Source organism: Staurois parvus, unplaced genomic scaffold, assembly GCF_062004578.1.
Source record: "Staurois parvus isolate SC_StPar_1 unplaced genomic scaffold, SC_StPar_1.0 ptg000234l, whole genome shotgun sequence".
Lineage (NCBI taxonomy): Eukaryota > Metazoa > Chordata > Amphibia > Anura > Ranidae > Staurois > Staurois parvus.
This window is the reverse complement of record NW_028318030.1, coordinates 87,922-112,821: the sequence shown is the minus strand read 5'-3', so window position 1 is coordinate 112,821 and position 24,900 is coordinate 87,922. Positions and strand designations below refer to the sequence as shown.

The 24,900-nt window shown below is 40.4% G+C and overlaps 1 protein-coding gene across 4 annotated transcripts in view; it reads left to right on the top strand.

The window, feature by feature from the left end:
* The window catches only part of VSTM4 (V-set and transmembrane domain containing 4), a 678,267-nt gene extending 653,683 nt beyond the window's left edge, over window positions 1–24,584 (top strand). For all 4 annotated transcript variants that reach the window (XM_089680004.1, XM_089680005.1, XM_089680003.1 and 1 more), the window contains 2 exons: window positions 24,190–24,236; window positions 24,369–24,584. In XM_089680004.1, the coding sequence (XP_089536130.1) occupies window positions 24,190–24,236; window positions 24,369–24,569 (248 nt within the window). In that variant the 3' untranslated portion in view covers window positions 24,570–24,584. The remainder of the gene's footprint in view (window positions 1–24,189; window positions 24,237–24,368) is intronic.
* The last annotated feature ends 316 nt before the right edge of the window (window positions 24,585–24,900 follow it).

Here is a 24,900-nt window from a genome sequence, read left to right as displayed (position 1 = left end):
GAATTTTCTAATAAACCTCACCGTATGCTAGTCAATCGACTCAAAGCACAATCCCCCTCAACGATGCCTGATCTTTTAATCCAACCGAATGGCAGCCCTACCTATGATCCCCATGTCATGGCATCCCTTTTTGGCTCATACTATGAGAATCTTTATAACTGTTTGACCCCAGATCTCCATCTGCCCCTTACACAGTCATCCTTTGATAGTTTTTTTGATCCCCTATCGCTTCCGAGACTATCACCCTCAGACATTGCGGTCCTTAATGCCGACATTACATCTGAGGAATTATTTGACACAATTAAACATCTCCCCTCTCGTAAAGCCCCGGGTCCAGACGGATTGCCCTACTCCTATTTTAAATCTTTCATCGGTAGCCTGGCCCTCCTCTCTCTTTATCGAGATCTTTTCAGAGGTGTCACACCCCAGACAGAGTTCTCCCACGCATACATTTCGGTTATCCCCAAACCCGACAAGGACCACTCTATTGTAGAGTGTTACTAAAATCTCGGCCAACCGACTGTCCGGACTTATCTCCATGCTCTTACATAGGGATCAGGTAGGCTTTGTGCCTGCCAGGCATGCGGCAGATAACACCAGGAGATCTATGGATCTGGTTGACTTGGTTAATCGATCCGCCATCCCTGCTATACTATTGAGTTTAGATGCTCAAAAAGCTTTCAATCGTCTAAGTTGGCCTTACATGTTTATGGTCTTACAGAGGTTTGGCTTCCGGGTTCCATTTGTGGCAGCCTTGAAGACTCTTTATTCTTCCCCCTTTTCGTAGGTTAGATTAGCATCCTTTTTTTCGTACCCTTTTCAGATGTCAAATGGTACGCCTCAGGGTTGCCCACTCTCTCCTTTATTGTTCATTCTCTGTTTGGAACCATTAGCTATCGTCATCAGGTCTAATCCAGATATACGCGGGACGCAAACCCATACAAATTACAAATTATCCCTGTTCGCAGACGACATTCTCCTCACACTTTCGAGTCCCCATACCTCCCTACCGATTTTACATAAGACCTTGCGTCAATTCTGAGCCTTATCAGGCTACAAAGTTAACACGTCTAAAACTGAGGCACTCCCACTACATATCCCACCCGTTCCATCATCTCTTCAGGAATCCTTTCCCTACCGTTGGTGTACCCACTCTTTAAAATATTTAGGTACTAATCTTACTCCCTCCTACCACTCCATATATGAGGCCAATTTCCCCTCCCTATTTATAGCTATTTCCCACTCTCTGAAACAATGGGATTCCCTACCTATTTCTTTCCTTGGATGCCTTAATGTACTAAAAATGACTGTTACCCAAACTTCTATATTTATTTGCAACCCTCCCTGTTCCTGTCCCTATGTCTAAACTTCACTCCCTTCAGAAATCTTTTCTGCATTTTATTTGGCACAATAAGTGGCATAGAATTGCATGTTCTGTTTTGCTCTCCGTGTTCTAGGGGGGGCTTGGGGGCACCGGACATAGTAACCTACTACTATGCAACTCACCTTCGTTTTCTCATGTCATGGTCTGCCCATTATCCTCCTAACACATGGACTGAGATTGAATCTTTGCAGTTGTGTCAGGCCCATCCTTGCTCCCTCCTATGGTCGACCTCGGCAGTGGATGACTCAACCTTTCGCCATCTGTTCCTTGGTCCTATGCACTTTTCTTTGACTGTTCGGCAGAAATGTAAGACTAAATTTACACTGGTCTCTGACTGTTCCCCACTGACAAATATGCTATTTAACCCTAATCTCCCAGACAATATGGCTGTGTCCCAGATGTCTCCTTGGGTTGCAGCCAACCTATTCTAACTGCATCACTTGATACACTCGGTGACTCAGAAACTACATTCATTCTCAGATCTCCAGAAAAAAAGCTCCTCTACCATCCCAACATTTTTATATTTATCTTTATCTTTTTATTTTTATACGCCATTTTTTTCTACCATGTCACCCTCACTGATCCTGGGGAAACCTACTCCCTTTGAACGTTTATGCATACAGGGTCCACATCAAAGGGTCTTATTTCTAACACATATAAACTCCTTATGGACGCCCCCTCCTTATCTAAGGACACTCACCTTTACAAGCGTAAGTGGTCTCAATTTTTACAATGTGACAGACCTGTTAATGTGGAAAAAAATTTAGGAAAACACACCTAGATCTTCTGTTTGTGTTGTCTTTAAGGAAAATACATACAAGATCATGATGTTGTGGTACAAAACGCCTGAAGTCCTCCACACTTATAACTCGAATGCTTCTCCTACCTGCTGGCGCTGTGGTAAAGACCTTGGTTCTTTCTACCATATTTTTTGGACATGCAGTTCCATTACTCCCTTTTGGGAAGAGGTTCTTTCCTTGTTACAATCGCTATTGCATACCTCTCTCCCATTTGAACCATTTTACTTTTTATTAAGTCTACCATTCCCGGGACTATCTAAAATGTCCAGGAAACTTTCTGTACATGTCCTGACCGCGGCTAGGAGAAGCATTCCTATGTGTTGGCTTTCCTCTACTCCCCCTTCAATGCCGATCTTATACAAAATTATTGCGGATGTAAGACAGATGGGAGTATTTGACCGCCCTACATAGTTGTTCGATTGCTGTGTTCGAGGCAGTATGGCACCCATGGGATATCTTCATTTCTTCTTCACTGGCCCAAAATGTAAGGTCCTAATAACCTCTACACTGTTATGTTATCACATTGTGTGTCCTGAACCTATGTAGTTTTACCATCTACGTACCTTTGTTATTTTTTTTCCTTTTGCAAACATACTGTTTGTATACTTATTTGAAAACCAATAAAAATTGTCAATAGAAAAAAAAAAATGTTTGCAGTTTGCATGGGGCATGCGCAGTTTTAAAGCATGTCATGTTTGGTATCTATTTACTCGGCATACCATTATCATTTCCTAAATAATTGGCCAATATATTGTGTTTTTGTGCATTAAAAGTAAAAAAGTATTTTTTTTTTAAATTTGCTTTTGAAAAATCTCTGCGCGAGTACTATGTGCCATAAAAAATTGTAGTACCCACCATTTTATTCACTAGGGTGTCTGCTTTAAAAAATATATATAAATGTTTGGGGGTTTAATTTCCTAGCAAAAAATACTGATTTTTTTCATGTGAACAAAAAGTGCCAGAAAAGGCTTGGTCTTCAGGTGGTTAGAAGAGTGAGTGATGTGTGGCATAAACTTCTAAGGCTGGGCATAGAATGCCCCCACCCCCCAAACTGACCCCTTTTTGGAAAGTAGACACCCCAAACTATTTGCTGAGAGGCATGTTGACTCAATAGAAGAATTTTATATATATATATATATATTTTTTTTTTTTTTTTTTTTAACACAAAATTGTCACTTTAATGATTTACTGCTCACACATGCCATGGGTATATGTGGAATTACTCCCCAAAATACATTCTGCTACTTTTCCCGAGTATGGGTGTACCACATGTGAGAGACGTTTTGGCAGTCTAGCCAAGTACAGGACCCCAAAATCCAATAAGCACCTTCAGGCTTTTAAAGGGCTTTATTTCCTCATTACACTTCCAGACTACCTATCACAGTTTCGGAGGCCCTGAAATGCCAGGATAGCACCTAACCCCCCCCCCCAAATGACCCCTTTTTGGAAAGTAGACATCCCAAGGAATTTGATAAGAAGCACGGTAAGTATTTTTCAGATCTCATTTGTTGCCACAAGTTTTTGGAAAATGAAGAAAATAAACATTTTTTCTATTTTTATTTATATTTTAAAACCTTGTAAGAAAAAATGAGATCTGCAAAATACTCACCATGCCCCTTTTTAAATTCCTTGGGGGTCGACTTTCCAGAAAGGGGTCATTTGGGGGGGGGGGGGGTTTGGTGCTATCCTGGCATGTCAGGGCCTTCGAAACTGTGATAGGTAGAGAGGAAGTGTAATGAGGAAGTTACGCACCTTCAGGCTTTCAAAGTGGTCATTGGATTTCAGGCTCCTGTATGTGGCTAGGCTCCCAAAAAGTCTCACACACGTGGTATCTCCATACTCGGTTGAAGTGGCAGAATGTATTTTGGGGTGTAATTCCACATTTACCATGGCTTGTGCAAGAAATAAATCATTTAAATGACAACTTTGTGTAAAAAAAAAAAAAATGTTTTTTGTCATTTTCCAGAAACATGTGGGAAAAAAAATAAATCTTCCATGGACTCAATATGCCTCTCAGCATCTATTTAGCTTAGGGTGTCTACTTTCCGAAAAAGGGGTAATTTGAGTGTGTTTTGTACTATTCTGGTATTTTAGCACCTCAAGAAATGTGATGAGCAGTCAGAAAGTAAAAGCTGTGTAAATTCCATTATCGATACCATAGTTTGTAGACGCTATAACTTTCACACAAAGCAATAAATATACACTTACTGGGATTTTTTTTAACCAAAAACATGTAGCAGAATATATTTTGGCCTAAATTTATGACATTTTTGTTTTTTTGGATATTTTTTATGACCGAAATGAGAAAATTTTTTTTTCAAAAAATGTTTCTCTTCAAAACTTTTTCTGGTTATAACGCCAAAAATAAAAAGCGCACAGGTAATCAAATACCACCAAAAGAAAGCTCTATTTGTGTGAAAGAAAAAGGACATAAATTTCATGTATGTACCATGTTGCATGACCGCACAATTGTCCGTTAAACTAGCGCTGCGCTGTATAGCAAAAAAATTGCGTAAATTTGTGTGAAAGTTAGACGCTATAACTTTCACACAAAACAATCAATATACACTTATTGGGGTTTTTTTTTACCAAAAACATGTAGCAGAATACATTTTGGCCTAAATTTATAACTAGCTTTGAGTTTACTATATATTTTATATAGCTGAAAGTAAAAAAATATAGTTTTTCAAAATTTTTGGTATTTTTTTGTTTATATCGTGAAAAATAAAAAGCGCACAGGTGATCAAATACCACCGAAAGAAAGCTCTATTTGTGTGAAAAGGACGTAAATTTAGTTTGGGTGCAGCATTGCATGACCACGCAATTATCAGTTGAATTAGTGCAGTGCCGAGTAGCAAAAAGAGGCCTGGTCAGGAAGGGGGGTAAATCCTCAGGAGGGCAAGTAGTTAAGGGGGTGTGGTTGGGGGCAGGGCCGGGGGTGGGGTTGGAAGCGGATCTGGGCAAGGTTGGATGGGGCATCTGGTGGAGAGTGAGGTTTGTGCCTGGCTAGTAGGTCTAGACTCGAAAATTTTAAGCCCTGCCCTAAAGTATACAAGAACATCAATAAACCGCTGCAAAGACCGATTGTTTCTGGGTAGGTAGCCCCTTGGAACGAATAGATACAGTGAAGGAAATAAGTATTTGATCTCCTGCTGATTTTGAACTTCAGCCACCAAACCTTAATGACTTGGAGAGGATCTGCCAAGAGGAGTGGGCCAAAATCCTTCCCGAGATGTGTGCAAACCTGGTGGCAAACTACAGGAAACGTCTGACCTCTGATTGGCAACAAGGGATTTGCCACCTGTTTTGTGAAGGGGATGAAATACTTATTTCCCTCATGAACATGAAAATCAGTGCATAAATTTGTTAGACATACATTTCTTTTGAACGTTTTGTTGCTATTCTGTCTGTGTTACAATACACCTACCATTCAATTTTTAGACTGATCATGTCTTTGTGACTGGGCAAACATTCAACATCAGCAGGGGATCAAATACTTATTTTCTTCACTGTAAATTTGTTGATCAGCGAGTTGAGCATCTTGTTCAGGAACTTCCCTTCTTTGTCCTTGACTCGAGAATATGTAGACTTTCTGATTTATCTATCCCAGAGGATTGTATTCTGGCTGGGGTGGACATCGAATCCCTCTATTCGTCCATCCCCCACTGCTCCTCTAGTTTTGTTGTATATCAGATTATATGCCCTTGTGGCAAAATCTATATTGGTAAGACACGTAGGAAATTTAGAAAACGGATGGGTGAACGCCTTACTAGTATTTCCACTGCTGATGATAAATCACCAGTGGCCAAATACTTTAGAGATGAACATGGCAGATCTACTCAGGGGTTCAAATGCATGGTGATTTTTAAATTAGAATTATCATAAAGAAGAGGAGATAGAGACAAGATACTCCTTCAGAAAAGAGTCATGTGGATCTTTTTGTTGGAATCTATTATCCCTAAAGGACTTAATAGCCCCTTTTTTATTGTCTCTGAGTTAGCTCACATACGATTGCCATTCACCACAGCAACCCTTACTCTAGATGCATTAGTATCTTTTGCCATGGGCTTCACCTGGTGCGGACGGCGCTGTTGTGATATGCATATTTATTGGTCTGCATATCTTAATTTTAATTTTCAATATTATTTACTGAGGATTTTTAAACAGTACATGTTATCAAAGTACGGTTCAAGACAACAAGTTTCTGGACTAGGAAAATACGCATGCAAAATACAATCCCCACCATTTGGCTGGGGACATACGTAACATCGGTTAAGTTATCCTGAGAGCTGGTTTGGTAAAGAACCATAACTGTGTGTGAAAACTATATATATGTATATAAAGAAAAAAAAAAAGGAGGGATATTCGTATATAGGTCTTGTATATGAGCTATTCCTCGTTTTTCCCACTGACGCAGGTTTAAGGAGGGAATAATGAGGTAAAGTATGGTAATAGGAGTAGGCACCGACGTGTTTTCAGATGAATTGTAATTTAAGAGATCATACCATGCATATAAAGATGCCTGAATGCATGGGTGGTGGGGTATAATTTTGGTTGATAATATTCTTGGAGTAAACAGTATATCCCTTGTTAAGCTGGGGATATGTGGTAGGGTTTCCATAGTAGACCATATTTTTTCCCGAGTATGGTTCCACCAGAAATAAATTTGATCTAAATGGGTGGCATTATAATATGACTTAAAGTGTGGGAGACTTGCACCTCCTCTAGATATTGGGCGTATTTATAGGTTTGTAACATATCTCGGTCGCTTCGAGTTCCAGAGGAATTTGGCAAGTATCGTTTGTACTTTGGTAAAAAAGGCGTTCGGAATCTGAATAGGGAGTGTGCGGAAAATATATAAAATTTTAGGTAGTATATACATTTTTAAGGTTGCTATTCTCCCCAGTTTCGATAATGTTGATGTGCGAAGATTAATAAGTTCCTTGGGGATGGATTCAAGTAGTATTTTATAGTTTGACTTGTATAACTTGTCTATCGTAGAGGTAAGTTTTATTCCTAGATAGGGAATACTATGTTGTTCCCAAGAAAAGGGAAATTGTTCAGTTAGTTTTTTTTGGATGTTAGTAGGGGTATGGAGATTTAAAATAGAGGATTTGGGCTCGTTAAGTTTATAATAGGAAACTTCTGCATATGTTTGAAGATGTGAGCGAATTGTGAAGAGTGATTTGTGTGGATCAGTTATCATCAATATAATATCTGCGAAGAGGCTGATTTTGTGTTCTCTGTTGAGGTGGGTGATACCTGTGAATAGCGGGTCAGTTCTGAGGTTGGAGGCTAAGGGTTTGATGAGTAAAGTGAAGATTATAGGGGACAAAGGGCAGCCTTGTCTTGTGCCATTGGAAATACAAAAGGGTTGCGAAAGTGAGCCATTTGTTAACACTCTCGCAGATGGGTTAGAGTAGAGCGCAAGGATTGCAGAAAGCATCCAATCTGTAATTCCAAACTTTTGAAGTGTCAGTTTCATGAATTGCCAATGTATACGGTCAAATGTTTTTTCTGCGTCCAATGACAGGAATAAGGAGGGCTGTTTGGTGGTGTTTAATTTGTGGAGGAGAGATAAAAGTCTTCTAGTTGCGTCTGGGGCTTGGCGACCTGGGATGAATCCTACTTGGTCTGGGTGAATTAGTGTAGGCAGTAGAGGGAGTAGTCTTTGGGCTATTATTTTGGCATAAAGTATAATGTCTGTGTTTAGTAGTGAAATTGGTCTGTAGTTCTGGACTAGTTGGGGATCTTTGCCTGGTTTCAGAATGGTTGTAATTATGGACTGTTGCATTTAACTAGGGAATGTACCCGTAGAAGTGACATGGTTAAAAAGCGTAGTAAGACGTGGGGCAAGATTCTGGGCAAAAGTTTTATAAAATTTGTTAGCGAAGCTGTCATTTCCTGGGGATTTGTTATGAGGCAATGTTTTTTAATGTTTTTTTTCAATTTCTATAGATGACATTGGGGTAGATATTGACTTGAGGTGTGTTGTTGTCGTCAGGTGGGGGAGATTTGTAGTAGTTAAAAATTTTTGTATTGAAGTTGTTGATGGTTGGATTGTGTTTGGGTCGTCTTTAATATTGTACAGTGTTGTGTAATAAGACGCGAAAGCATTAGCTACAGTGGGGCAAAAAAGTATTTAGTCAGCCACCAATGGTGCAAGTTCTCCCACTTACAAAGATGAAAGAGGCCTGTAATTGGCATCATAGGTAGACCTCAACTATGAGAGACAAAATGAGAAAACAAATCCAGACAATCACATTGGCTGATCTGGAAAGAATTTATTTGCAAATTATGGTGGAAAATAAGTAGGGCTTTAGTAATGGTAACCAGCTTTTTGCGGTTGAGGAGTGTGGCTTTTGACAGATCAGCGTATAACTTGATATTTGCATGTGATGGCGGGAGTGGTGGGGCATTTCTGGCTCCAGCCATTATTTTTTTCTTTACGTGATAAAAGTGAATGCGGGCCAAGACATCTCTTGGGATTGATGCTGAGAGGAAGGATGGTTTAGGGATTCGGTGTGCTCAGTCTATGGCGAGCTCAAGATTAGAGATAGATGGGATGAGGGGTTTCATATATTGTTGAATATATGGGAGTAATGCGTCATTAGTAATATTCTCAGGGATACCTCTCACTTTGATATTGTTGCATCTGGAGCGGTCCTCCAGGTCCGCTAGCTTCAGATTTATTGCTCACTATCTGTGTTATGGTTCACGTGTGCGTCAATTAGGTCATTATGCGCCGTGACCATTTCACCCATTCTCGTCTCAATGTGGTCTTGGTGCTGAATCACAGTGGAGATCTATGATAGTGATGCTGTTATATCACTGTGCAACTTGTCTTGGAAATTCGCTTTTAATGAATTCCTCCTTACCGTGAGTACTCGCAGTTAGATGCGCAGAAATCCCCCATAAAGCTGTGCAAACTTCGCTTACCGCGACTGCAGCTTAGCTCCACGATTCCTGCGCCTCCAACTGGTTTAGCTCTGTTGAGATGTGGGAAAAATGGAGCTCCCGTTACCCAGGAATGATCAGGTGACACTCTCAGGTTGCTGTTGGAATTCACATAGAGACTGGCTTCAACCCCAGCCTCCGGTTTTATTCAAAAGCCCACACACGCCCCCCCAGGTCAATCCCCTCCCACAGAATAATGTATAGGGAGTGTCTATACACAGAATGTACATTCCGATTGGAGCGTAGCCTTTCCTTTTATCTATACTGGAAGCCAGTTACACCAGTCCTCCCCTCCCCCCATCCCATCCCCAACTTCCCATCCTATCAGCTCCTAGTGGTATGTCCATTCGTTGTACAAGCATCCCCTAGATTAAACAGTGTCAGTCTGTATCTGAATGGGCCCGATACGATCTTTATTAAAACACATCCATCCAGATACAGTTTCAGGTCGGTAGTGGTTGTAGAGATATCCATGAGCCTACACGCGGAGTTCGCACTGCCCGGCGCCTGGCCATACGAAGTCCATGTGGTACTATGCTGCTGATATGTGGATACAGGCCCACGGCCTACCGCCGGCGGCATTCGCATCGAATGCCGTGGTGGTATACACGCCGGTCTATAAGCGCAGATCTGCCATCTCATCCATTACCGAGCTGAGTACTGTAATACATACATTGTAAATGCGCATGGCCTAATTGCAGCCTTCAGAGCTTTAATTAAGCCACACGAGAGACATATGAATAACACTAATATATGACACATTTAAAGTTCAACCTGTAAATACAAAATTTCCATGACAAACGTTTGATGTAGAGACAATAGCATATTTTTCAAACAGACTTCTGTGATAGGTTGATCAGACGCCGAAAATGTTTCTATTACTGATGGCTCAGCATTGGTATGAAGAGATAGAGGGATAAGCAGTGAGCTTCCTGAGCAGGAATCCCCCTCTAAGCGTGGCTTTGATTTGACTGGGCTGCTTATGGTGGGTGAGATGGGAGGAGATGACTGGCCCGTGTCTCCGGGATACAGGGGAGCCCTCAGCCGCACATCTGGGTGCTGGGAGATTCTGTCTCCTACCTGGCTGTTTCTGCCTGTGGAGGAGCCGGCGCCATCTTGGATTCCCGCTGACACGGCCGGGAAACCGTTTGTGAGTTTCCCTGGTAGCCCAGGGGATTTGCGGCTGCGTGTCATCGTCTGTGAGGGTTGTACACTCTTCATGAATGCCTCCTGTCGCTGTGGAGTCTCAGGGCCGATGTGTGCCAAGGTGAGTCTGGCCGCGGGACGGAGCGGTAATCAAGCTGCGTCCATTCAGTAGCCGGCCGCGCATGAGCCCCCCATATCTTAATTTTAGATGTTATGTACTTTTCCGTTTGATTAAGGTATTGCCATGATATATAATATTTTCCAATCATTGTTTTGTGCTCCCTTTATGTTCCTATTTGCTTGATTCTAAGTGGATGACAGACTGTCATTAAAAGGTTAAGATCCCTTTTGGTGATTTATAAGTATTGACTGAAAGCCTGTACAACCAATAGCTCTGAAAAAGGCATGGAAATGGGTGAGATGAAATGAGTCAGCATGACAAGTGCCTCCCCCTGACATCAACATGCTATCTGCACACGCTGTGATGCATACCTGGATCTTTCACAGACGCACATCCATCTTTGGGCCAGTTGCAAGGCTTGAATCTGAGGATTGGCAGCCATCTAAAAGGAGTGCAGGCAGGAATTCCTGCTGGACTTGGAGGTCCCACCAGATATTTCAGCCTTAACCACTACAGGATGCTGGGGTCCCATCGTACTGTGAGTACTAGTGACTTTGTGATGCTACCTTAGTCACATCAGCTGTGCAGATCACAGGCTGGATTGGTCATACATGTTCATGTCGCTGATCTTCTCCTCCAGTATTTCCTATTACACTGGCTGGCTACCGTGGTTCACAGTATTGGACTCCTATTTACTAGCTGGCCATCCTTACTCCATGATTGTTACACCTGGTTTGGCTGACAACCGATCTATCTCGGCAGGCTGCATTAGTGTCATCCACTTTCCTACATTTGCATGGATTGCCTTTTACTGCATTATCACCATTATTGCCTCCATCCAACTGGCTGTGGCTACACAAGAGGTTACATACAACATGTGTTGAATGGGCTTTGAGGCTATTGCTCTGTATAGTGACTGTATACATGGTTATCCTCTTTGGCCAGCGGCCATGGCCACACTGGCCTTAATTGTATAGCTATTAACTTAATTGCCTTATGCTCATGCATTACATGTCTGCTGTATAGCAGTGTATATCTTTTCTCATATTGTGGTTTAGTATATCCAGGAGCGCCTGGTGTGTGTAGTTGGCTTATATTTTCATCTAGCAGGTGTTGAGGGGTTCGGGGGTGTCAGTGGGCAGGTATTATTCCCCTCAGGTCCTCTCCTTTTAGTGAGGGGGGTGGCGGGATGGGAGGGTGTAATGAACCGCTTGGCGGTACCTCTAGCAACCCACCGGTTAGGATTCCGAAGAGCGCGGAGCCTAAGTCCCGATCTCCTTGTTCACCAGGGCCCCTGATGGTGGGGATGGACTTGGAGCAAACTGAGACCAGGTCGCGGCCGCTGAGTACACCTACCCGTGGTAGGCGCCCTGCGCTGTCATTGGTGCCAGGCGCGGACCCGCGGCTCCGAGTGCGCATGCGTGGGTTCCGTCTCCGCCGCGGCCAGCCAGGACCTAGTGCCCGTACACCAGCGTGAATGGGCACACTGCGCCTGCACCGAGCAGTGTGGCTCCTGACAGAGGGTCCTTTTAGCAAAGCCAGGTCGCAGAATACATTTTGGTCTAAATGTATGACGAAATTTGTTTTAAAATTTTTTACTGGACATGTTTTATAGCAAAAAGTCCAAAATATAGTTTTTTTCTCATAACGGTCAGGTTTTTTTTATAGCACAAAAAATTTAAAAATGCACAGGCAATCAAATAGCACTGAAAGAAAGCTCAGTTTGTGGGGAAAAAAGGACATAAATTTAATTTTGGTGTAGCATTGCATGACCGCACAATTGTCAGTTAAAGTAACGCAGCGCCGTAACACAAACCGCTTCTGTAACTGCTTTCTGACCACCCTATAGCAGAAATACTGCTCAAGGGTGGCACATGTGCGCAAAATCACATGTGTGTGTATATATATATACATACACATATACATATATACATACACATATACATATATATACACATATACATATATATACACATATACATATATATATACATACATATACACATACATATATATACATACACATACATACACACACATATACATACACATACATATATATATATATATATATGTGTGATGTGCGCTCCCATGGTTTTCACGCCCCTCCCAGATAGCGTCAGATTGACCCTCAGTACACCAGTAATCATATTTAACCCCTTGATTGCCAGGAACACGCTCATACACCATAAACCTCCATTGCTAGTAAAGTGTCTGAACGGATCAATATCTTTGATCAAATCAGCACTATTCCAGCATTCACATTACTATAACGTCCCACAGCGTTAGTGGGATCAGCCCCAAAACCTGCGTTTAGCTCCTATGCTTACCACCCCCCTTCTCCCCCAGCAAGTACAGTGTCAGTAGGTCTGTTACTTGATACATTGCACACAAAAATGCAGTGTTCGCAGAATCAGGCCTGATCTCTGTTAGCACTTGCCGGTAATTTTGATGACCCTCATATGCAGCAGAGTGCCAGTACTAGTGCCGCTCTACTTTTTGGTGAACTGGCGAGTACCAGCGGCCTAGTACATCCTGGTCTTTCACATACCAGCACTGCAGTATCACTTGGTGACATGGAGAGTCCCATAAGTGCAGTACAAGCTGGTGCGGTGGCGAGCATATGTATTGTCCCGCAACCACCAAGAATTTGCACACAGGCCCATAGAGCCCATTGTATCCTTCCAGATGTGCTTGCAAATCCCGAATTCTGCAGCACCCATACTTCCCCCATTCCACCCAGAATTCAGGTGGAAACAACAAATTTAACTACTCCCCTTGATTTTTTGGAGTGGTTTTTCACAGAATATCTGTATGCATTGATTGTGGATCAAAACAATTTATATGAACAACAATTTATCGCCGCCAACCCAAATTCAAACCTTGCCAGACCATTCACATGGAAACTCATTACGGTTTACGAATGTAAAAATTTTTATAACCTAACCCTCAACATGGGCATTACTAAAAAAAAAAAAATTAATTGCGGTTGTATTGGTCCACAGACCCGATTCATCATATGCCCGTATTCTCTGCCGCCATGGCCATAATGTGTTTTATGCATTTTAACGACAATACACTGTCGTCCTCGAGGTGACCCTGAATTTGACAGGCTCCACAAAATTCAGCCCCTCGTAAATCACCTTACCCAAAAATTTGCAGATGTCTATACTCCCCAGCAAAAAAAATCTGCATTGAGGAGTCCCTAATTAATTTTTCTGGCCGCCTTGCATTCAAATAATTTATCCCCAGCATGCGTGCCAGATATGGGGTCAAGGTGTATAAGACCTGTGAGAGGGCAACAGGTTATACATATAAATTTCGGATTTACGAGGGAAAACAGTCACATGGAGCCCCCCGGATGCCCAGACTACATGGGGAGCAGTGGCAAGATAGTTTGGGACTTGGTGTCATCCTTTTTTCAATATGGGGTACCACTTATACATAGACAATTTTTATTCAAGCATGCCACTTTTTAGACATTTGCACAATCTTGGAATTGGCGCATGTGGCACCATACGACCTAATCGCCGGGGCTTCCCCCAACGGCTTGTAAATACCCATCTCAGAAAGGCTACATGACTACATGGGGAGTAGTGGCAAGATAGTTTGGGACTTGGTGTCATCCTTTTTCCAAATAGCACCCTCGCCCCCTCTGCACACGCACACCTGTGTGTGCGAGCGTTGACCCTGTGCCGTTATGTAAATAGCAGTTGTACCATGCATGTGAGATATTGCCATGAACATCAGATCAAGGACAGTAATTCTAACACTAGACCTCCTCTAAAATGGTAGCTTGTAAAAGCTTTTAAAGCATTGCCTATGGATATCAAAAACGTATGCAGGTGGTCGTCATTGCACGGGGCATGCTCAGTTTAAAAGTATATCATGTTTTGGTATCTATTTACTCGACATACTACCTTCTTTTAGATCTTATCAAATAATTGGCCAATATATTGTGTTTTTGTGCATTAAAAGTAAAAAAAAAGTTGTTTTTTTTTCTTTAAATTGAGTTTGAAAAATTGCTGCGCGAGTACTATGTGACATTAAAAATTGCAGCACCCACCATTTTATTCACTAGGGTGTTTGCTTTAAAAAATATATAATGTTTGGGGGGTTTAAATTAATTTCCTAGCAAAAAATACAGATTATTTTCCTGTGGACAAAGTGTCAGAAAAGGCTTGATCTTTAGGTGGTTAGAAGATTGAGTGATGTGTGACAAACTTCTAATGCGCATAAAATGCTCCCACCCCCCAAAATGACCCCTTTTTGGAAAGTAGACACCCTAAACTATTTGCTGAGGGGCATGTTGAATCATTAGAATAATTAATTTTTTTACCACAAGTGTTTGGAGAATGAGACTTTTTTGTCACTTAAATGATTTATTGCTCACACATGCCATTGCCATGGGTGTATGTGGAATTACTCCCCAAAATACATTCTCCCGAGTATGGGGTACCACATGTGAGAGACGTTTTGGCAGTCTAGCCAAGTTCAGGACCTCAAAATCCAATAAGCACCTTCAGGCTTTACAGAGCTTTATTTCCTCATTACACTTCCAGACTACCTATCACAGTTTTGGAGGCCCTGAAATGACAGGATAGCACCAAACCCCCCCAAATGACCTCTTTTTGGAAAGTAGACACCCCAAGGAATTTAAAAAGAGGCATGGTGAGTATTTTTTCTCACAAGGTTTTGAAATATAAAAAAAGAAAAGAAAAAATATGTTTTTGTTTTCTTTCTTCATTTTTCAAAAACTTGTGGCAACAAACATTTTTTCTTTTTTTATATTTCAAAACCTTGTGAGAACAAAATACTTACCATGCCTCTTTTTAAATTCCTTGGGGTGTCTACTTTCCAAAAAAGGGGTCATTTGGGAAGGGGGGGGGGGGGGGGGGTTGGTGCTATCCTGGCATTTCAGGGCCTCTGAAACTGTGATAGGTAGTGGGGGAGTGAAATGAAGTTACGCACCTTCAGACTTTCAAAGTGGTCATTGGATTTCAGGCTCCTGTATGTGGCTATGCTCCCAAAAAATCTCACAGGTGGCATCCCCATACTCAGTACAAGTAGCAGAATGTATTTTGGGGAGTAATTCCACATATACCCATGGCTTGTGTGAGAAATTTAAATGACAACTTTGTGTAAAAAAAAAAAAAAAAAGTGTTTGTCATTTTACAGAAACTTGTGGAGAAAAAATAAAAATCTTCCATGGACTCATTATGCCTCTCAGCAGATAGCAACTTTCTGAAAATGGGTCATTTGGGGGTGTTTGTACTATCCTGGTATTTTAGCACCTCAAGAAATGTGATAGGCAGTCAGAAAGTAAAAGCTGTGTAAATTCCATTATCTATACCATAGTTTTAGATGCTATAACTTTCACACAAAGCAATCAATATACACTTATTGGGATTTTTTTAACCAAAAACATGTAGCAGAATACATTTTGACCTAAATTTATGACGAAATTTTAGGTTTTTTTATGATAGAAATGAGAAAATATTGGTTTTTTTTAAATTGTTTTTCTCCAAACATTTTGTTTGTTTATAGCGCCAAAAATAAAAAGCGCACAGATGCTCAATTACCACCAAAATAAAGCTCTGTGTGAAAAAAAAAGGACATAAAATTTCATTTATGTACCATATTGCATGACAGCGCAATTGTCAATTAAACTAGTGCAGCGCTGTATAGCAAAAAATGGCGTAAATTCCAGTATCTATACCATAGTTTGTAGATGCTATAACTTTCACACAAAGCAATCAATATACGCTTATTTGGATTTTTTTACCAAAAATGTGTAGCAGAATACATTGGCCTAAATTTATAACTAATTTTGAGTTTACTATATATTTTTTTTATAGCCGAAAGTAAAAACTTTTTTCGGTATTTTTTTGTTTATAGCATGAAAAATAAAAAGTGCACAGGTGATCAAATACCACCGAAAGAAAGCTCTATTTTTGTGAAAAAAAGGACATAAATGTTGTTTGGGTACAGCATTGCATGACCGCACAATTATCAGCTCAGAGTAGCAAAAAGAGGCCTGGTTATTAAGGGGGAAATCCTCTGGAGGGCAAGTGGTTAACACTGAAGACAGTATGTTTGGTGGCAGTTAAATCAGCTTTCAGGATTAGTGAGATACAAGCTCTGTCAATTAAAACACATTTCCTCAGAATCCGAGAAGATTGTGTAATTTTGAAGACAGACACAAGGTTCCTGCCTAAGGTCTCTTTGGTTTTCCACCATTCACAGGACATTGTTCTGCCATCTTTTTGTAGGAATAGGTTTCATTTTTGTGAATATGTATTTTTCATAGTCTTCTTTTGGTTTTCATAAAAGAACTACCTTTTATTCTGTTTGGGCAATATGTTTACTATCTTGGTGGGAGGGGCTCCACCTCTCAAAGGATGTCATGGAAGACTACTGGAAATGGAGTTAGATACGTCTAACTCCGGATTTTTTTTACTGCAATGAACCAGATTAGTGTGCTACTATATATGAGTCATAACTGTAAAAGAAAAAAATAAATAAATACATGGCCAAATATGCAGTGGCAGACTATGTTTTCACTGAGGCTGTTCATATTAAAAGAAAAAAAAATCACTGTCCCAAAACACAGCATATAGCATCCCGCCCAACCATGTACTATTAAGAATTTGTGTAAATTTAGTGTCATCTACAAAGCTGCATAAAATAGTTCCTCTCTCCACTACGTATATTGCGTTTTTTTTTTGTATTAATATATGTCCCCTGATGGAAGTGTCCATTATGGCATGCCTTTCTTTAATAATAGACTGTCCCTTTGCCCTAAAAATGCCAGAAGTTTCAAACAGCATTCACCTATCATAGACTCCAGTGAGATTTGCAACTAAATTCGGGATAACCAAATTCAAAACAACATCAGCCAAACACTTAGTGAATTACATAATATAATACAAAAATAACCAAATGGAACATCAATGCATCTGGGCTGACTTGTGAGGTTAAAATATATTTTTGCAGAAAATATCACTGCTGTCATCTAGGGATTGGAAACAGTGAACCTACAACATCCTCTATGCACAGGCACTGTCAGATGGGGAAGCAAACGCAAGGCTCAACAGAGATCCAGCTCATACACAGAACAGCAATGGATATTTGGCAAGATAAACAATTATTTTTGTACATATCAAACTAATATTACAAAATGTTTTTAATAGTATATTTAATTGACCAAAGGGAGTAAATGAGTGAAGTTTATGTTAGGGTTTACACACACTTTAAACTGTATTCTGAAGTTGCAACCGATACACTTTCTCCCATTGCTATTGGAGATGGCACTCTCCCAAAACTGAGATGGCTTCCCATGAGCAAGCACTGACATCTGCCTAGCCATCTTACACTTTGCAGCTTCCAGGGACAAAGAGCACTTGGAGACATGCCTCTGCTTGCTACAACCCATGCAGTGAGGCCTCCTTGCCTAATGCTGTGGCATAATTTGATTTGTGTCACCATGGAAAATATGCTTCACTTCAGGCATGGTCACTGCTGCCAGGTGCTACCTGCACCAATTTGTAGAAAACCTTACAATGAATATATATTTCTGCAAATAAATAATATTTTAAATATACACTATATTGCCAAAAAGTATTGGTATGCCTAGCTTTACACGCACATGAACTTTAATGGCATCCCAGTCTTACTCCGTAGAGTTCAATATTGAGTTGGCCCACCGACTGCAGCTATAACAGCTTCAACTCTTCTGGGAAGGCTGTCCACAAGGTGTAGGAGTGTGTCTATGGGAATGTTTGACCATTGTTCCACAAGTGCATTTGTGAGGTCAGGATGTTGGACAAGAAGGCCTGGCTCGCAGAGTCCACTCTAATTCATCCTAAAGGTGTTCTATTGGGTTAATTTCAAGACTGTGGAGGCCATTCAGTTCCTCTACCCCAAACACGTTCATCCATGTCTTTAGGGACCGTGCTTTGTGCACAGTCATGTTGGAACAGGAGGGGGTCATCCCCAAACTGTTCCCACACAGTTGGGAACATAAAATTGTCCAAAATGTCTTGGTATGCTGATGCCTTAAGAATTCCCTTCACTAGACCTGAGGGGCCTAGCCCAACCCCTGAAAATCAACCCCACACCATAATCCCCCCTCCACCAAACTTTACATTTGGCACAATGCAGTCAGACAAGTACCATTCTCCTGGCAACCACCAAACCCAGACATGTCTATCAGATTGACCTGACAGGGAAATGTGATTTGTCACTCCAGAAAACATGTCTCCACTGCTCTAGAGTCTAGTGGTGGCGTATTTTACACCACTGCATCCGACACTTTCCATTGCACTTGGTAATGTAAGGCTTAGATGCAGCTGCTCGGCCATGGAAACCCATTCCATAAAGCTCTCTATGCACTGTTGTGCTAATCTGAAGGCCACGTAAAGCTTGGAGGGCTTGACCTATTGGCTTTGCAGACAGTTGGCTACTTCTGTGCACTGTGCGCTTCAGCATGCGCTGGCCCTGCTCCTTCAGTTTACGTGGCCTACTACTTGATGGCTGAGTTGTTGTAGTTCCAGTTGCTTCCACTTTGTTATAATACCACTAACAGTTGACATGGAATATTTAGTAGCAAGGAAATTTCATTGATGGACTTTTTGCACTAGTGGCAAACTATCATGGTACCACTCTTGAATTCACTGAGCTCCTAAGAGTGACCCATTCTTTCACAAATGTTTGTAGAAGTAGTCTGCTTGCCTAGGTGCTTGATTTTATACTCCTGTGGCCGTGAAGGTGACTGGAACACCTGAATCCAATGATATGGAGGGGTGTACCAATACTTTTGGCAATATAGTGTATGTGCTTACAATCTGCAAATTAAGTCCATGTGCAACAAATGCTGAACTCAATATAAACAAATATGCAAATATTTCTTCTCACGTGTAATAAATAACGTGCATCAAATTTAAAAACTAAAGTGTCCACAAATAAACTGTCCTGTGTCAAATTACTGTGCTCTCTACCACTGTGTGCTCCGCCACCAGCCACACCACCTCCTCACCTTAAAATAGTGAACTATAGTAATAAATAAGTCAATCTGCACCTTGCACTTTAATTAGGGATTTAAATCTCCACAGGAATCTCCAGATGTACCAACAGGACTTTTTTTCACCAAGCAGATCTCCACGTCTTCCAAGGACACCTTCCAGCACCTTTGCTCCATAATGCCCTGAGGAAAAAAAAGGCCATAATTGGGCAGTATCTTTAAAAACCATACCGTATTTTATTGACCATAAAATAATGTTATGATTAAGCGCATGTCTAAGTGAAATGCATGAACACTGTTCCCTGCATGTGGAGCGGTGATAATTCATTTGGAGTTTCCACAGCTGTCAGTGAAGTCATTCAACTTCTAATGTACAGTGCTTTGTGACTGCGAACAGCACTGGCACCTTGTTACATGAAACTGGACTTAACGAGAGATGCATATCCACAGTGAACTGACCTGCAGCAGTGTGTTTGTGTGTATTACAATTTGAGATTGAGCTGCACTTAAGAAAGATAATTAGATGGATGTGGAAACACATGACAGTGCTAGCATCAATTAGTGGTTTCTGATTTTGTTTTTGAATAGGTGTCAAAGCACAGGGAAAAATATTTTTCTTAAATTACCAATTTGTAGCAGTCTCAAGCAACAGCACAAACATTGTCACAGTCACACATGCTGAGCTCTGTTTTTGCATGTACAGCATATGCACCACCCAATGCCTTTTGCCTCATTGCACCAATAAGTCCCTGACACAAACTCATTGTGTTATCATAGACCTAGATTCCACCATCTTTTGCCCACATCTGAACATCACTTGTAATCTAGGGGAATGTTAGATGCATTTTATTGAGACCCAAACTCTGCATCTCTCTCACTGCTTCTTTAGTTCTCTTACTCACAGATCCATGGTGCCCAAGTCCACATTCTGACCTCTTGATAGGCACCCATCTGACTCCTGTGCTGAAATCTCTTGATTGTTAGAACACACCTGACCCCTGTCTCCAAAATAGGAGCTCTGAACTATCCTCGGGTTTGACTTATGCAGGCCATAGATGGGTCGAAAATCGTCCGATTTTTCTTTAAAAAAAACGAACAATCGGTCGTTCAAGTGGCCGACGTTACCACCAATGGTAAAAAAAATCGGCCGATTTTCATCCCGTCTACAGCCGGCAAAAAGTGTCCCTGCAGAGAGCTCCGCTATTTCTGACAGTTCTCTGACAGTTCCTTCACATTTACAGCGGTTGAAACATTGTATCTATTTGTTTCCATTTAGGATACAGATGTTTTTATTCGGAAACAAATAGATACAATGTTTCAACCGCTGTGAATGTGAAGGAACTGTCAGAGAACTGTCAGAAATAGCGGAGCTCTCTGCAGAGACACTTTTTGCTGGACTGGAATTCTTCTTATTTTCATCCTACTTCTTCTTCTTCTTCTTCATCCTCATCCTCTTCTTCTTCTTCTTCTTCTTCTTCATCCTCATCCTCTTCTTCTTCTTCATCCTCATCCTCTTCTTCATCCTCATCCTCTTCTTCTTCCTCATCCTCTTCTTCTTCTTCTTCTTCTTCTTCTTCATCCTCATCCTCTTCTTCTTCTTCTTCATCCTCATCCTCTTCTTCTTTTTCTTCTTCTTCTTCTTCATCCTCTTCTTCTTCTTCATCCTCATCCTCTTCTTCTTCTTTTTCTTCTTCTTCTTCTTCTTCATCTTCTTCTTCTTCTTCTTCATCCTCATCCTCTTCTTCTTCATCTTCTTCTTCTTCATCCTCTTCTTCTTCTTCTTCTTCTTCATCTTCTTCTTCTTCCTCATCCTCATCCTCTTCTTCTTCCTCATCCTCTTCTTCATCCTCATCCTCATCTTCTTCTTCTTCCTCATCCTCTTCTTCTTCTTCATCCTCATCCTCTTCATCATCCTCATCCTCTTCTTCTTCATCATCCTCATCCTCTTCTTCTTCATCCTCATCTTCTTCATCCTCATCCTCTTCTTCTTCTTCCTCATCCTCTTCTTCATCCTCATCTTCTTCTTCCTCTTCTTCATCCTCTTCTTCATCATCCTCTTATTCATCCTCTTCTTCATCCTCTTCCTCTTCTTCTTTTTCTTCTTTTTGTCTTCCTCTTGCAGGTCACTGCTCATGCGCAGATTTTTTATCGGTAAAAAATCGGCCGATTGGCCCATTAATGCCGCGAAAATCGGCCGATCGGCCGATTTTTTTCCAACTTTACCAAAAAAAACGGCCAAAATCCCGAAAAACGGCCGACCAAATCGCCCACTAACGATCCGAAAATCGGCCGATTTTATTTTCGGCCGACAAATCGGCCGATTTTCGACCCATCTATGGCCTGCATTATAAAGACTCACACAGGCTGCAGGCATCCAGCAAAACCCAGACACAGGATTTAAGATTCCATCCCACCTAAGATACTCTGGAACCTTCAAGCTCCTGGCCCCTATCTGGGATTATAAAGCACAGAGAAAGCTAAAAACACAGATTTTTCCACCCACAAACCCTCTGGAGCTTCTCAAACTGCAACTTTGATAGCCCTGTGCTGTTTCTAGCTGAATCTATTCCCTAACAAGTCTGTATACAAGAATCTTTGTATACCCACTGTTCACAAAACATATATTATAACTGCAAGAGCTCTAGGGGCTTAAACTGGAAGCAAGAAGCAAATAATAAAAAGATCATGCAGTTACTGAAAATACTAATTAAAGTTACTCTGAACTCTGGTTTACAAAATTATATATAATTATGTTTTCTTAACTCAAAAAAGTACATTAATTGCTCTCAGGCTTCTTAAAATCTCTTGCTTTTTGCTGCTGTGATCGGACTTACTGTTAGAGGTTGGCTATGTTCATTGTCCCACTGAATAAACATAGCCATCCATTGGCCTCACTGTACAGGTACAGTATGTAGGAATAGAGCCAACCTGTTTTACTTGCTTCCGAGATGGACTAGGGACTAAAGACTATGGGACTTGTAGTGTGCATAAAGATGTCAGAGTTTGGTGGCAGAGATGACACAAGGAAACTGGGACCAGACAATTAGATATAGTTAAAATTAGATTTATTTACGGTAAAGCAAAGACAACCACACACCAGCAAACAGTAAACATAAAAAATACATGATAATCAAAAACTAAAATGATAAGATGCCTAACTAGCAACCTAACAGAAAAACAAGCCCAACAAACTAATTATATAAACAAAAGGGGGGAACACAGATCAATCAAGTAAACAGAGGATGCAGAGAGCAGATGGGAAGGGGGGAACCAGGATTGAGATCAGGAACAGGGGTAGCAGAAAGAGGCAGCAGGGCAGGGGCAAGATCAGGGTCAGGATCCGAATAAATGGTAACAAAGTCTAATACTAGAAATGCAAAAATGCAAAAAAAGAATAGGGCAGGAGCAGCCAAAACACTGATGCACAGTGTACTAGTAGAAAATGCATAAACCACTTCCGTGCCTGACACTTTCAACCCCTTCCTGCCCAGTCCAATTTCCAGCTTTGGGTGCTGTAACACTTTGAATGCAATGCTCAGTCATGAAATACTGTACCCAAATGAATTTTTTTTCCTTTGGGTGGTATTTAATCACCACTGGGTTATTTTATTTTTTTGCTAAAATTTTGATAAAAAAAATATTTTTTTTATTTTTTCTGTTATAAAATGTTGCAAAAAAAACACTTTCTTCATAAAGTTAGACCAAAATGTATACCACTACATTCCTTTGGTGAAAATAACCCACATCAGTGTATATTATTTAGTCTTCAGGAATGCTATAGAGTCTACAAACTTTGGGATATACAGGTATATTCGAACATTGACAAGTCCTGATGTACTGACTGCCTATCTAATTTCTTGATCCCGAAAATGCCCTGGCAGTACAAATATCCCCCAACACCCCCCCCCCCTTTTTTTGGAAAGTAGACAGAAGTTTAAATTTTTTGTCACAATTGTGGGGAAAATTAAGACATTTTAAAAAAAAATGTTCACAATTTTGTTTTTACATACTGTGACCAATGCAGTAAAACTTTGTTATATAACTGTGTGGCAGTGATCAGTGGTGACAGTATGCAATAAAAATAATATTTTTTTTAAATGTTTGGAATATTTTTTTTCATTTTTATTATACATTTTGATTTCTTAAAAAATCTTTTACATACTGTGGCCAGAGCAATACAGTGTTACCACAGTAACTCTGTACTACTCTGGGGAGATGATAGGATTTTTTTTTTTTTTTACACACTATGATTGTTTATAATAGTAATCACTGTTATAAGCAGCCATTTTTTCTGAATAAAATCCATTTATTCAGTGTGTGCTATTATGTTAAGCTGTGATTGGCCACAGGTAATCACATGAAATCCATTCAGTCAGTGTGTGCTATTATGAAAAAGCTGTGATTGGCCACAGGTAATCACATGGTTGTGATTGGCCCTAGCTGTACCATGTGATCATTATTTTACATTGGTCATCAGTGGAGATGTACTCCCTTACATTGGTATGTAGCTGGATGATCAATACACAACTATTCAATGAACCCCCAGTAAGATGTGGAGGAAATCTAGCATTCCAAAGATCCTAGTAAGAAAGGCTGGTTTACAGTTAAATCATATGAAACTACATTTTAAAAAGTGCAATCTAAATACAGGCATTACAACATCTATAGGCTGAATATAATTACTGTAACAATTTGTAATTGTTAAAAAATGTATAGCAATTATAATATAATTTCTAGTATGGGGCATTTGTGTCTGCAGGTCCTTTCATAAGCTTGGAGAAAACTCGTCAGCAGCCACTTCACTTGGTAAGTACGCGAGTTGAAAGTAAGAAAACATATGATTAACACTTTATGCCACAGTAGAAAATTAGCTTTTAAAACTCTACTGTGTTGCTTAAATAATGATAGAACGTCATTTTTTATTTTCATTTCTCTCAGCCTCATATTGCAAGATTAAGAGAAGACGGATTGTCATATGCAGAATTAGAACTTATAAATCTTTCACCGACTATAAAGGACCTTACTTCAGGAACAGTATATGCACAGATACAGTTTGAAGAAAACACCTTGAAACAACAGAATGAAGCTGCAGGGCAGAAGATCATAGGTTTAAAGCCTGTTGATGACTACATAAAATAAAGAAAACAAAAACTATTTTAGTTTCATTGATGAGCACATATGCAATACAGTACCTATTTGTATTATCTGTTGGAAACTTTACCTTCTGCAGCTTGAAGAATCTTGAAAAATTTCCACATGTGGTGCCAAAGTCTCAATGGATTATAAAAAAAAAAAAAGATTGCTCTTTTCATTTTGATGGAATATATATTTTTTTTTTTATTAGAAAAGGGTGTATTTGTTGTACTAACATTGGTATCACTTCTATGAACATAGCTACTGATGTCCTGCTCTTTTTTTTTTTAAGACAGTATAAATATTTCCCTGCCATCATATCAAGTTTCTTCTGTGT